Source organism: Apaloderma vittatum, unplaced genomic scaffold, assembly GCF_000703405.1.
Source record: "Apaloderma vittatum isolate BGI_N311 unplaced genomic scaffold, ASM70340v1 scaffold6568, whole genome shotgun sequence".
NCBI classification, from domain to species: Eukaryota; Metazoa; Chordata; class Aves; order Trogoniformes; family Trogonidae; genus Apaloderma; species Apaloderma vittatum.
Window position 1 is genome coordinate 10,877 of NW_009732353.1, and position 13,803 is coordinate 24,679.

A 13,803-nucleotide genomic window follows, 5' to 3' on the forward strand; every position below is an offset into this window, starting at 1 on the left:
AGCAGGAATATTTTCATTGGTCCACTAATTGTGATTTTGAACCAAGCATTAGGAAAAACTTTATCTGAAGAAAAGTGTAACTCCTTCAAAATGCACTGTTATAGAGAATATTAATCTTTTTTTTATAGCCTATTATGGTTTTCCTGATATTTCCAGCAAATAAATCCCCAAAATATTTCTGTTAAAGGCTGTAATTCAGAATTAATGATCTTCTAATTTTTGACATCCAGCAAATGCCAAATAGTCCTTGATACTAATGGCATAAATTATTATATTCTTTTCATTTTGACATTTGCTGAAGCTCTGAGCATTGGCATAACTGTTTCCTTTGATGTCAGTGGGAGCTATGACATCACAAGCAGACTGAGCTCAGTAATGAGTAGGCGTGAAAACCTTTACCTCTTAAAAAAATGTAGAAAAAGACTTTCTCTCTTAAAAAAATACAGGCAAAGAGCAAAAAAAATTCTGAAGCACTTTGCCTGTTTAATTACTTCCATTATTCATTAAAAGTACAACAAATGATAAACCTTGCATGTTTTGATTTTTATTAATTGCTTTAAAAATGTCAGGTATATCCCAAGTATGTGGCATTTTTAACAAGGGACTGCTTGTGATATACATTCAAAACTCCAGACCACATAATTCTACACATGTATTGAACACGCATGATATCAAATGTTTCATGCTATGACACAATACATGATTCTTCTGCTGATATGAAGATCAGAATAAATACAGATAAGACAGGACATGATTCAAACTGAAATTGGAATAAATCTTAGAAGCTCAAAATAATTTTATTACCTTATTATTTCTCTATACTCTTCCACTTCTAGCTTGGGAAAAGACCAAATGTCCAAAAACTAGAGAGGACTACTTTGATCATAAATTTTGACAAGATTTTTAAACTGAAAACTCTTGTTTAAACCAAACACTTTGAAATCTCTTGTGTATGCAAAAATCTAGAATTTAAAGGGGATTCCACAAATTACATACATATATATCTTGATGCTCGTGACACCTCCTGCACACATGCAAAACCATAAACAGGGTGAGAAGTCTTGCATATCAGTAGACTGCAAGCTACTGAAAAACTGTGTATCTAGTAATTTTCTTACTTGTTTTATGGAGGGATTTTTTTGCTTGACATTGTCTCTGACAGCATGAAGCCTCTAAACACTGTGTAGAATAATTTGACAAAATCTCAATCTGAGCATCCTAGCTATGAGTGTTCGAAGTTGGATTTTGGAATTTCGTTTTGTGGTTCCAGTGAATCTACATTTTTAAAAATATTTACTTACAATTCTCGTCCATTTCCTGACATCTTAAATCCCCCAAAAGGACACTGGGCAGAGACCGCACTATAACAATTAACCCTGGAAGAACAGGAAAAGTACTTTTGACATAGTGAAACAACTTCCTTCACTTCTGAAGAATCAGTGGATTTCTGTCAACTGTAAAAAACCTATTATGATATTCACAAACTATATCTGAGTAATATATTTGCAAAAAATATGTGCACTTTAAGGTTTAGAATAAAAAAAGCTACCAGAGACCACACTTGTAATCAGGGATCTAACACTCAACAAGGGTCTTCAAGCAGAGTGACAGTCATATCTTTCTCTGATAGCAGGTACACTTCCAATAGATAAATTAAGCTTCACTTGAGTAGATATTTAGGAAGTTCTGTTTAGTTATTCTCAATAGTAAACCATATTCTATATTGTGGTTGAGAACAAAAATACAGTAATGAGTAAGAAATGAATTTCACAAGTGAGTTTGTAGCATGAAGAGTTTTGGCAGAATGTGCATCCTATTGCTTAGCTGAGAAGTTCTTTTTATCTGGCTGATGAGGGGAGTCGCATCCCGTGAGCTCTTACCCATCAATTTCTACATGTTCCAGACTACCTTGTGTCTCTATTGAGCAAACTGAATGCACAAATTATTTCTGGAAAAAAGGAAAGATTCAAGTTCACATTCTTGAAAATAAAGGTCTGGATTTCCAAGTTCTTACATTACAGACGGAAGCTATGTCGCGGGAGGTACCAAAGGAAGTCAAAACACCGTTCTGGGCCTCAGAAACATCAGGAAGATCTCAAGCAGCTGACCCAGTAACCACCCAACTGAAGCCAGATGTCAGACCGGTAAGGCGAAAGCAGTAACCAGTTAAATTAGAAGATATTTTTCAAGACAACTAGATAATGTCTGCAAAGGGCAGACAGCATGTCCCTGAACAGTGACAGCAACAGCGCTATGGATCCAGGAGGCACAGAAGTTAACACCTGGACAAAAACCGACTGCATTTGTACCCCATGCAGTTACAGCTATCCTAGAGCACAAAGGAGGACATTGGCTGTCACCAAGCTGGATGCTGAAATCTCAAGCTGTTCTTTTGGAGCAGGACAATGTAGAACTGAGAGTGATTGCAATCCCGAATCCAGCGACTCTCCTCACTGCTGACCCTGAGCTGACTCAGAGATTGCTTGCAGACGATGGAGCAGATGTAGTCCAGCGGAGCTGACCTGAAAGATGTGCCCATGGAAGATGTGCCCGTGAAAGATGTGGACTGGGACTTGTTTGTGAATGGCAGCAGCTTCATGAGAGATGGAATACAAAAACTGTAAAAGGAGTAATTAGGGCTAAACCCCTATCACTTAACACATGGGATCAGAAAACAGAGCTTATTTCTAAGAGCTCTGGAGCTGTCACAAGACAAAATTGCTGCTATTGACAAACAGACTTTTCCAAACTACTGTGACAAGGTGGGTATCGGTACCTTTTGGTAATGGTAGATATTTTTTCAGGCTGGCCAAAGGCCTTTCCTTATCACATTAATAAAATTAGAGAGGTATCAAAAGCATTACTTAGAGAAATAGTACCAAAGTTTGAGGTTCCTGTAGGACTATATGGGCCTCATATTTCATAGCAGAAAGAACACAAAAGATTTTAACATTAATTCCAGATAATAGGGGCAGGAGTCTGGATGAGGAAAAATATTGAATACTCTAGAGCTGATAAAGAATGAATAGAACAAATGAGAGGGCAGAATCCCTCCAAAGGATGAGGACGCCTTAGTGATGGCAGAATTATAACAGGTATGGAGAACTATCAAAGAACACAATAAGACACATTGAGGGGGGGGAGACTCTCTGTATAAATTTTTTAATCAGAAATAAGTAGGGAGAAATTTATAGGCTACAGTTTGACAGATGACTTAGCAATGGGAAACGTAACTGGGTATAATTAGGAAATATTGGGAAAGGAAATATATCAGGGAAACGCAGTCAAATTGATTTTTCTGAACTTCCAAGAAAAGGGGGTTACACATACTTATTGGTATTTATGGACAACTTTTCCAGACGGCCAGAGGCATTTTCTTGCAGAACAAACAAATCAAAAGAAGTAACTAAGGTATTATTAAATGAAATAATACCTCAATTTGAGGTACTTATGGTCATCTCATTAAATAGGGGTATCCATTTTTGTGAGCAGGTACTGCAACAGGTTACCAAACAATTAGGAAATTTGCCCTATAGGCCATAAGCCAGAGGGCAGGTGGGAAAAAAATGAATTATATGATGAAACAGCAGATAGCCAAAATATGTCAAGATGCAAATCTATATTGGTATTGAGCACTACCTATTGCACTGCTTAGGATATATGTGAAACCTAGATCCAAGGAAAATCCTTCTGAAGTATTTTATGAGAGTACTGGGTTTTGCAATTCTTATAATTTGTTTCCTCTGGTGCTGTCAAAGTACCGGGGATGCCTATAGCATCTGGAAGAAACACCAGCTAAGGTAGAGGTCAGAATAAAATAAGTATTTTGAGTAGGTGTTAGATAGAGAGTTACTTTATTGGTTATAAGTAATTACTAATAAAAGAGTTTTAGTTGTAGTAAAATAAGTAATTAATGTTCTAGAAAAGGGAGGATTGATGGGGGGAGTAGCATCCCGTGAGCTGTGAAGGAGAACTGATAGGAGAAGAAGCATCCTGTGAGAAGCAATCTCTCAGGATCATTAGGTGGCAGTTAGTTAGAGGCCTATGGTACACAACATAGGGGAAGTTGTCTAGTACGCGTTGTAAAAGAACATAAAACAAAAATAATTGACAAGAACAGTAGTGATAAAGGTATCTAACAAGGACCATCTGCTGACGAAGCCCCTTGTGAAATTCAGGGACAAGATGCCCTACAAAAAGTGCCGAGAACAAACAGTGTTGGGACTAAGGTGAAAAGTTCATTAGGAGGAAGACCTACGGCCTTCATGCCTGAAGACCCCTGCCCACGACCACCAGGAAACACTGCGCAAGCGTCAAGAGGAGGAGCAGCCAATCACCGGAACTGAGTGCCTTTTTCGGGATAGCTCATGAATATGTATAGGCGTCTAATGAATATGTAACTTTCACTGCATATAACCAAGGTAACTGCATCGTTCAGGTGTGCACTTCTTTGGAGGAGATATCCCCCGTCCACCAGCGCGCTTATTAAAACATACCTACATTATAGCTTCTTGAATTATGGAGTCTTTTCCGCATGTCATGGCAATATTATCAAATCAGATATTCTCTAATTTCATATCTTATAATTTCTCCTGCTGCCAGTCTACTGCTTTTAGCAAAAGATGTTCTTTGCATAGTCAAAGTTCCTGGACAGAACAGCAATCACACTAGAGTAAACCCCAAGGATTCCACTTCTATTTTACACTTTTTTACATTTAAAGAATAACAACTCATGAGTCAAAATGGCTAACCTATTTTTAAAAAGTGTATATTTTTTTGGTCAAAGGACCTGGGCAGGAATTTGTGCTGGTGCAAGCTCTTCAGATAAAAGGCAAATTGTACATGGAATTCTGCATTAAAGTATAATTAGTTGTTCTCTTTCTGGTGCATTGAGATAACTGTAGAGAAATGCAGGTCTCTGTCAGTCATTAGACTGAGTGTTCACTCAGGCTTTCACTCTTGCTGTTCCAACTCCATGTATGTTGCCTCTTTTTTTCTTTCCATCACTGCAAAGAACTGTCCTTACACTTGTAGCAGTTCTTCCCCATCTGTGTTTCCTTTTTTTTCAATCATATTTTACCTATCTTTTCCATGACAGGAGGATATTCTGCCCAGTTTAAAGGCCATAGAAATTCAGATGATCAGCTCCCTTACAGAGTATAGAAAATGATCCTCTCAAGTTAAGTATATACTGGCCTATGCCCAGATCCTAGATAAAAAGGAATTGGCACTCTTACTGTATTCCCTTTTATCTCCTTTCCTTTTTAGAAAGCCAATTTTGTTTTTCAGACAAAGTCTACAGAACAGTTAGGTGAAGGCTTACAAGAAATATTTCTTTAACAGGATGTTAAGTATGGAAAGTAAGTAGAAGAGTAACACAGGAGGATGACATCAATCTACTTCTCTGAAGATGACAAGGAATTAAAATATTAAAGTGTGCCAACCAATTAAGTGTTAAAATACCCTGCAATTACTGGCATTGGCACCTGCAGTTCTGAAGTAAGAATTTAAAAGGCCATTACTTACCATACTGTTCCAGCCTGAAGAGCAGCTGCAAATGTCAGTGCTTTATCAATGTCTTTGGTAAAAACTGCTGCTGCTAACCCATAGGTGGTATTATTTGCCCTCTTGATAACTTCATCTACAGTTTTAAACTTCATGATTTGTTGAACAGGACCAAATATCTGTTTAAGACACATGTGAACATATGAAGTGGACTGGTATACCTTACTACTGCAAATAAATGATATTTCAAAGATCTATTTCTGTCAGATAGCCTCATTCATGAATTTACTGAGTCAAGAGTGTACATCTCTGAAGAGAGTTCTAAGCATGGTTATAATTTCACATAAAGATAAAGTTTTTGTATAATGGAGAAAATCAAGATAGCCTTGATGTTTAATAAAACAATAACTGCTTAATAAATCAATAAAGAAATAAATAAATATAATGATAAAATGAAATCAATGAAGGTGAAGACACCCACCATAAAAGTAGTTAGCATAGAATCACAGTATGTTGCATATCAATACCAGTTACCAACAAACTTATTTTCTTGGAAAATTCTAGTTTTAAAGCTGAGAAAGACTTTCAACTCTTCCTTCCACTGAACTTTTGATTAGACTTTCATCTCAGCAAGTAGCTGCACAAATTGGCATGTATGCCAAATGAAACAACTAATTCTGCTTTCCATAAGGCTGTTATGTGAGATAATAGTCCCTCAGGCTTGAATTTCCCACTCTCTTCACTCTGTGTTCTCACCCAGAGCTGCCCATGTCAACAACACAGTGTCAAGGCTGTGCAGGGCAGGGGATCATTACCACCTATAATTACTTCCTTCCCTATAGATCAAGAGCCTTCCATTTGATTTTCCTGGAAGGTGTTTAGTGTTAGTTTCTAAGGATTGATTTACATAGATCAGAAAAACACTAAACCTTCTGCCACTGCTCAAGCTGTGAGTTTCAGAGCCTATATATTCTTTAAATTGCTTTGGCTCTCTGGGATTTCATTATTCAATACACTCAAAATAATGTGAGAGAAGCAATTATTTCACTGCTGACCCAAAGAAAGCTAACAGATCTGTGAAGAAATATACCTCTGTGTAGTTTCCTGATTTCTGCCTCTCAGACTGGCAGAAGAAATCCAAACTATTTTAGAGCTCTGTCCTCTTTTAAAGATCTCTCACCACCACAATGAACTCAAGATGCTCTGGCGTTCACTGTAACTCAGTCTGTTGCCTCTTGCTGAAGGTGCTAGGTATATTCAACAGACTGCGTCTGCAGTATCGCTGGCTAAATAAAGCAACATCTAGATTTGTAATAATTTTAGAGAAGCTGCAGTATGAAGTATAATGGAAATCAACGGATACCAGTTTAATTTATCTGATTGCAAAATAGCTGATTGGTGCTTGTTGTCTCAAATCCCAACTTAACTGGCTCCTTAACCTGTGGGAAGAGTTCACAAGCTGTGCTTTCAAGGTTTGCCTTACTGTTACCCATATTTCTCTGATACATAAGACATGGGCAGTATGGGGTGATGAAAACAATATGAACCTTGGCATTTCTTATCTACTACTAGCTTAAGCTCGAGCCTTTGTTGGCAGGCCAACCTCTCCCTCACCTCCACAGAGCTAGTGAAATGGGCATCAGAAATGAAGAAAAGCATTTTAACACCACCAGGATGGTAAGACAGATTTACTGAGAGCATTTTTATGTAGCCACTTGACCTTCTAAATGGATATTTTGTACAGACATTTAAAATAGACAATCTCCCATGAGAGTACAGACTGCCAAAAATTTATTTACCTCTTCTTTGGCAATGCGCATATCATCTGTAACATTAGAAAATACCGTGGGCTGGATGAAGTAACCTTTGCCTCCCCATGGACCTCCTCCACATTCCAGTTTGGCTCCTTCTTTTTTCCCGCTCTCAATTAGCTCCAGGATCTTCTGAAACTGCTCCTTATCAATCTAAACAAAAAGATATTACAGCAATCAAAAACAGCACACACTGGTAACAATGTTCTTCTAACTCATTAACCAAAACTTAAAAAGTTCTAGCTTCATTCATGTGCATATATTGAAGTGGAACAGCTGGAGAGCCCTGCAAATGTTCTTATCACTAACTTCTCAAAACTTTGCAGGCTTTTCTCAAATAGACTAGTAATCAGAAATCTTGGCAGAGGAAAATCAGCTGGAGAGGGACTGATATCCTGGTTTCTTTACTAAAATAAGAAAAAAAAATAAAATTAATGTGGTTTATATTTCTCCTGGAACTCTTGTCAGCTACAAATAGTTCATCAAAATAAAAATCATTGAGCTTGATTCTGTAAATTTAACAGAGGGCTTGATTTGACCAGCAAGACTGTTTTGTACTTCACTAGGTCTGGTAGATCGGTTATGCTGTTTCCCCAAACTATTAAAGTAAGTCAAAAAGCAATGAAAAATATAACTGAAATTCAATGTTGTTTTCAGTTCATTCTGATTTATTAGTAGAATAAAAACACATTTGTAGTTTGAGAAACACAGATGACATTGTTTATAGTGTAAAGACAATCTCTGCTCCTTCACTTGCCCAAGCCCACCAACAAATTTGATATATGCGAAGCATATTGTAATTTAGCTCTACGCTATAGCAAATTGCAAGGCCTTTGGGTGGAAAAGGAGTTTATGTGGCAGTGTGATAAGGGCTTATATTTCTCTAAGTCCTTTCAACCTTCAGTGACAAGTGGAAAAGGAAGTAGTATAAATGAGGACTAGAAACAGATCACACATTGCTTCCTCTCCTCCTGTCTCCAAGTCAACCAAGCGCCACTTCAGGCCTGAAGGGAAATTGTGTGAAAGATAACATTTATGTCAAGAAAAACTCAGTGGTAAATTTTGTTTTCTAAAAGCCTTTGACATCCTCTTTATTTATTTTTCTAAAATTTGCTCCATTTTTATTATTCTTTCTTTGAAAGAGTTCATCCCCTCAAACACTGTCTCGTGAAGATACTGAGATTATACTGAGATTAATTCTAGGGGAACTCTTGCACAGAAGCTTTTTCTCTGTGATCATACTCATCAATCATCAGAGTAGGTGTGTATCTAATTCTTTCATACATGCAATAAAAAGGTCACATTTCGGTGTAAGCAACAAGTTTTACCATGTTCATAAGGCACAACATTTTCAAAGGTTCTGGAGAACTCTCGATGTATATTAGACTAAGCTAGAGCTGTGATAGAAGTTTATATTTATAAAGATATGAATAAGAATATTTATAAGGAACTGATTTTTATTTTGCTGTGCTCCCTTTGGCATTTTACTTTCAAACAATTGCCTTACTGTATGCTGAAAACATAAAATTTCTGCTGCCCTGGTGACCAAATATCTCTTGTTCATAAACACCTCGAAGAGAAGGCGAAGTTTAAATGATACATCTCACATTACTGTCAGTAGTTCCTTTGTAGCTATTATAATAATAATTTTTCTTAATAATGTGTGAATTAGCATATATATGATCTTTTGAATTCCAGCAGGGCCTTTGTTTTTAATTCAGTGCCCACCATGCAAAGCATTACTCAAATTTGCTGCCTGAGGCAAGTGGTCTTCCAGAGGGCCTGTGAACTGGAGGACAAATAAGACTTTCAAGGAGGCTCTGTGACTAGAGACCACAGTGAATATACTTGATACAGGTTATCATTATTTGTTTTTGGAAAGAATTAGTCAAAGCATAAAAAAGTGTTTGAAGACAAAGAGGGGTGTTTAACAAAATTACAAAAAAAAATGCACCTAAACTGCATGGTTACAAATTTCCATTAAATGGGATAGTACAAGTTCTAAAAGGAAAAACTTGGATAACATATGAAAGAGTTAAGATTTCTGCTAAAGCTTGTTAAGAAGAAGAAAAGGTCAGGAATGTGAAATTATGAGACTGGAGAAGAAAAGAGTCTTCATGCTCTTTCAATAATTTTCAGTAATCCTTTTTTTCATGTTTAACCTTCTATTTTATTTTCTGAGTGAAAGTTTATTTTCATCTCTCACTGAAATTGTTAGCATGAATTTCAAACTCAGAAAAGCCACAGTACCATGAGCATGGATTCCTATTAGGTTTGTATTATCTGGACATCAAACACCTGGATTTTACCTGTTTCAATCTTCCTGTCTTCTGGCATTCAAATTTATTCAACTGAACATATTGGCTTGCTAGCAAGACACATTGGAAGATATCAGAAAAGCATCCTTATTATTTTTAAGTTCTTCATGTCTTGTGCAGCTTGGAATGCAGTTTTCCAATTTATTTAGTGTCTTTGAGCACATAAAATGACTGGCATAACCAATGAAATACAGCCTACTTTATCAAATGTATGGCAGTTGCTTTGCCTCTAGGAGATATTCTTTATCCAGTGACAAGCAGACAGGTGCATGATAGCTCTGCCAAGTAAGCATACACTCTGTAGTACAAGTTGATATGGGAGTAAGACTCTGGATGAAAATTAATATAACAGTCCTCTAAGGTGATCCACCGAATCCTCAGCATTGTGATAGCTGTTATTTAATGTTGCAGTTTAGCATTCATTTGATCAGGAAGATGTTGGCATATCCTTTAACTTAAGCAGGAAAAAGTACAGAACAATGTGTTTTAATTGTGTAATATTCTAAAACTGAGAGTAATATAATGAAACACTAGCACATTGAAGAAGGGGGAAGGACACTATAAAACCTTACTTCCTCAAGCTACTCACTTACAGCGACAGTATTTGTTTATAATCTTATCAACCTCTGACATGGGTGATCATCTTTGCAATTGACAGTGCCACAAACAACATCACTTGAATTTCTTCCTCCTGGTCCTACTGACTAACCACTAGACAAATGTATTAGCCTTGAAACTAACGCAACAATAGGTTTAGGAGTATGCTACACTGTGATGTTGTGTCATAATTATATTGAAAACATGTAAGATTACTTACTTGAGGGCCTTGCTGAACGCCAGGCAACAGAGGATTCCCGAGATTATATTTCTTTGCCCGTTCAACACTTCGGCGAACAAATTCGTCATAGATAGGTTCTTCTACAAAAATCCTAGATCCTGCTATGCAACACTGTCCCTGGTGGTAGAACAGACCAATGTGTGCAAATTCCACTGCTGTGTCCACTGCAAAGAAATGTAGAGTTCATCAGATCATAAACTTGAATTGTCACATCATAAATTCTTCACAAACATTTGCAACACCATCTCCTACACATCCATTTCCCTTTCTAGCACTTTTTACTGTTATGTTACTGTTATATATTAATCCATTTACTTATATCCAAATCTACTCTTACCAAGAGTAGCATGGCACAGTGAGACAAATACATGTTCAGCTGCTCTATGTGAAATGTAGATTCAATATTACTTGCCCTGTCAGCAGTACCAAGAGGAGTATTCAGCTAGAAAGTTAATAAACCTGAATAAAATCCATCTAGCTGCTTCTGGTTCTGCGTTTACCCTGCATTAAGATGATCCTTAACTATAGTAAAGGTGGACAGGTTTTCAGAGCTTCATACCCACTCAGGAGCCACCAATTTTGGGTAGCAATCTAACTTAAAAATATGGTGTAACCAGAAAATATTAAAAATTACTCCCTCATTAAACAGATACTAAAAATTTACTGACAAAGAGAAGAAATAAAACATGTGACTTGTAAAAGTAATAGGTTTATATAGTAAAAATGCTACTAACAGTCTGCGTCTGCAAATATAATGTTAGGACTTTTTCCTCCAAGTTCCAAAGTAACTCTTTTCAGATTGCTCTTCCCTGCTGCTTCTTTAATCAGTTTGCCAACCTAAAAAGTAGAGAGAGGACAGCTTAGTCTCAAAAAGTTTATGACCTCAGTAACACTTATGAGATCCTCAAAAAAGCAAAAACGAATTCACAGTTGTCTGCTATCCCAGTAACTGTAGAAATGAAAAATAAATTTTAAAAAAAATGAAAAAATGATGCAAGTGACTTGGAGTCTACAAATCAGGAATGCTCTCTAGAAAAGATTCCTCTGGACACACTCATGTTAACTGCCAAAGATATCTGGTGATTTTTTCAGTTATCATCACTCTACTTGCTTATATCTGTATTCTAAAGTAGACACAGATTTCTGCTCTGCCAGTTACTCCCATTAGGTTGAAATTCCTGTTTTATACATAGAAAATACCTTTGATGAACAAAGTGCACAAAGGCTCTTCTCAGTGATGTCCAATGATAGGACAAGGGGGAATGGATGCAAGCTGAAGAGAAGTTTCCATGAAAACATTAGGAAAAACTTTTTCACTCTGAGGGTGACAGAACACTGGCACAGGCTGCCCAGGGAGGTTGTGGACTCTCCTTCTCTGAAGACATTTAAAACTCGCCTGGACGCATTTCTGTGTGACCTACTCTAGATGATCCTGCTTTGGCAGGGGGATCAGACTAGGTCTTTCGAGGTCCCTTCCAATCCTTAACATTCTGTGATTCTGTGAAAGTGTACAAGAGAAAAAGTAGTTATGTACATTGTCTGCATGGGCAAATTCCTTACTCCAGTTTCTCCCTTAGAAGAAAAAGAGGAAGTGGTCATGGCAGGGCAGAACCCTGCTCCTTCCTATTGATATCATAATTAAAAGAACTACTTAATAAGAATTGGTCTAGGAAAACTGTGAAGCGAAAACATGACTGTAAGCCCTTATGGCTTTGGTCTGTAGCTGCTTGTGGGTAGCAACCATTAAATAGCTTCCTCTCTCTATTAGCCTTCCTGCCTTCATTTCTCACTGTCATATTACACTGTCAGAAGAGGACTGTCACCAAAGTCTGCAAACACACCCTCTGGCCCATCTGCCTTTGAAGGGACATGAAGCACAGGGAATTGTAGTTATTGCTGTCCACTGTGAACTTCTGCCGGATTTTTCTGAGATGTTTGGATTTTAGGTGTTTTATTTCTTCCTTACTTAAGAGCTAAAGGTTTCTAAGAGTAAATATAGCTCTTGCACTCAATGCGTACTGATCGTTGACATGAGGCAGTGATATTTGTCTTTAGAGTGTACATCCAAGAAGTTAGCAACCATCCAGTTGGCAACTCTTCCATGTAGCATGCATTCAGACATATAATTATTCTGTTAAGGTTGTAGTTAAATAATGCCTGAACTGAGAAATCTTTGATCATAGTTCTTCAGAAGTTTATGGAAAATAAGCAGTGACTTTCCTTTAAATTGTTAAACTGATATATGTTCACATAAACTTCTACTGCCACCCAACTGATCATCAGCATCATTCAAATATCAAAAAAAGCCATCACCTCACTTAAGTGTGTGCAGAACCAGGAATGAGATTTCTGAAGTACCTTCTTACCTTCCCACTGTTATAAAAATTAAAAAGAACAGAGCACAGTCCCTTTCAATTTTTTTCCATATTTTTTTTAAAAATATTTTTTAAAAAGAAGCAAACAAAATTATGAAAGCATTTTCTTTTCAAAGCATATTATTTAAAGTAGCCTTGGTGTACTAGAATCTATTGTATTTCACAGCATGCTTTTGTTTGAAGGGCTTTCCTGCAACACAAACATTGTTTAAATATGTTTAAAGTTAATAATGACCAACAAATCATTAAACAGACTTTGTTTAACGAACCAGCAGCCAAAAGAAAGAAAGAAAAAGTTAAAATAGTTACATAGAACAAGTTAGACATTAAATCATTACTGGGATTCAGAGGGGCACATTTCCTGCTTATGTTTTCCTGCATTCATTACAATACCTCTGTAGAGCCTGTGAAAGCTACTTTATCTATATCCATGTGGTGAGAAATTGCTGCTCCAGCTGTGGGTCCAAAGCCCGGCACAATGTTCACAACTCCAGGTGGAAATCCTGCCTGAATTGGAAGAAAGAACCCTGTAAATTTGGGGAAGTACAATGGCTAGAGGAACGTCTTATATAGCCTTGCTTCCCTTTTGAGTTCTCCAGCCACCTTTTTTCAGTTACATAATTGTTCTCAGCCCTGGAGACCCAAACATGTTCACTCTCACATTATTTATGCCCTCTTTCATCTTTTACGTTATTGAACAGTCTCTTCAAAAAAAACAACAAACAACCCAAACACCAAACCCCTCAAAACCGAACAACAAAGAAAACCAAACCAAGACCAGAACATTTTATTTTAGTTCTTTTTCAGTGCTATTGCTAAGGAATAAATTTATTTTTTTCTCTTATCCCCCGGTCAGATGTGTAGAGGAAAAGATTGCTTAATTTCACGTCCGCTTTATTAAAGCTATTTGAATCATACTGTATACTTGATGACTTCTGCTTACTCCTCCTCATACT

The 13,803-nt window shown here is 37.0% G+C and overlaps 1 protein-coding gene across 1 annotated transcript in view; it reads right to left on the reverse strand.

Annotated features, from left to right (window-relative positions):
- The window catches only part of ALDH1A1 (aldehyde dehydrogenase 1 family, member A1), a 58,066-nt gene that overhangs the window by 1,357 nt on the left and 42,906 nt on the right, over window positions 1-13,803 (reverse strand). Inside the window, exons 9-14 of the mRNA XM_009875492.1 lie at window positions 13,241-13,354; window positions 11,207-11,309; window positions 10,452-10,636; window positions 7,305-7,469; window positions 5,527-5,684; window positions 1,302-1,376 (exon numbers count right to left, since the gene is read on the reverse strand). Of these exons, the coding sequence (XP_009873794.1) occupies window positions 1,302-1,376; window positions 5,527-5,684; window positions 7,305-7,469; window positions 10,452-10,636; window positions 11,207-11,309; window positions 13,241-13,354 (800 nt within the window). The remainder of the gene's footprint in view (window positions 1-1,301; window positions 1,377-5,526; window positions 5,685-7,304; window positions 7,470-10,451; window positions 10,637-11,206; window positions 11,310-13,240; window positions 13,355-13,803) is intronic.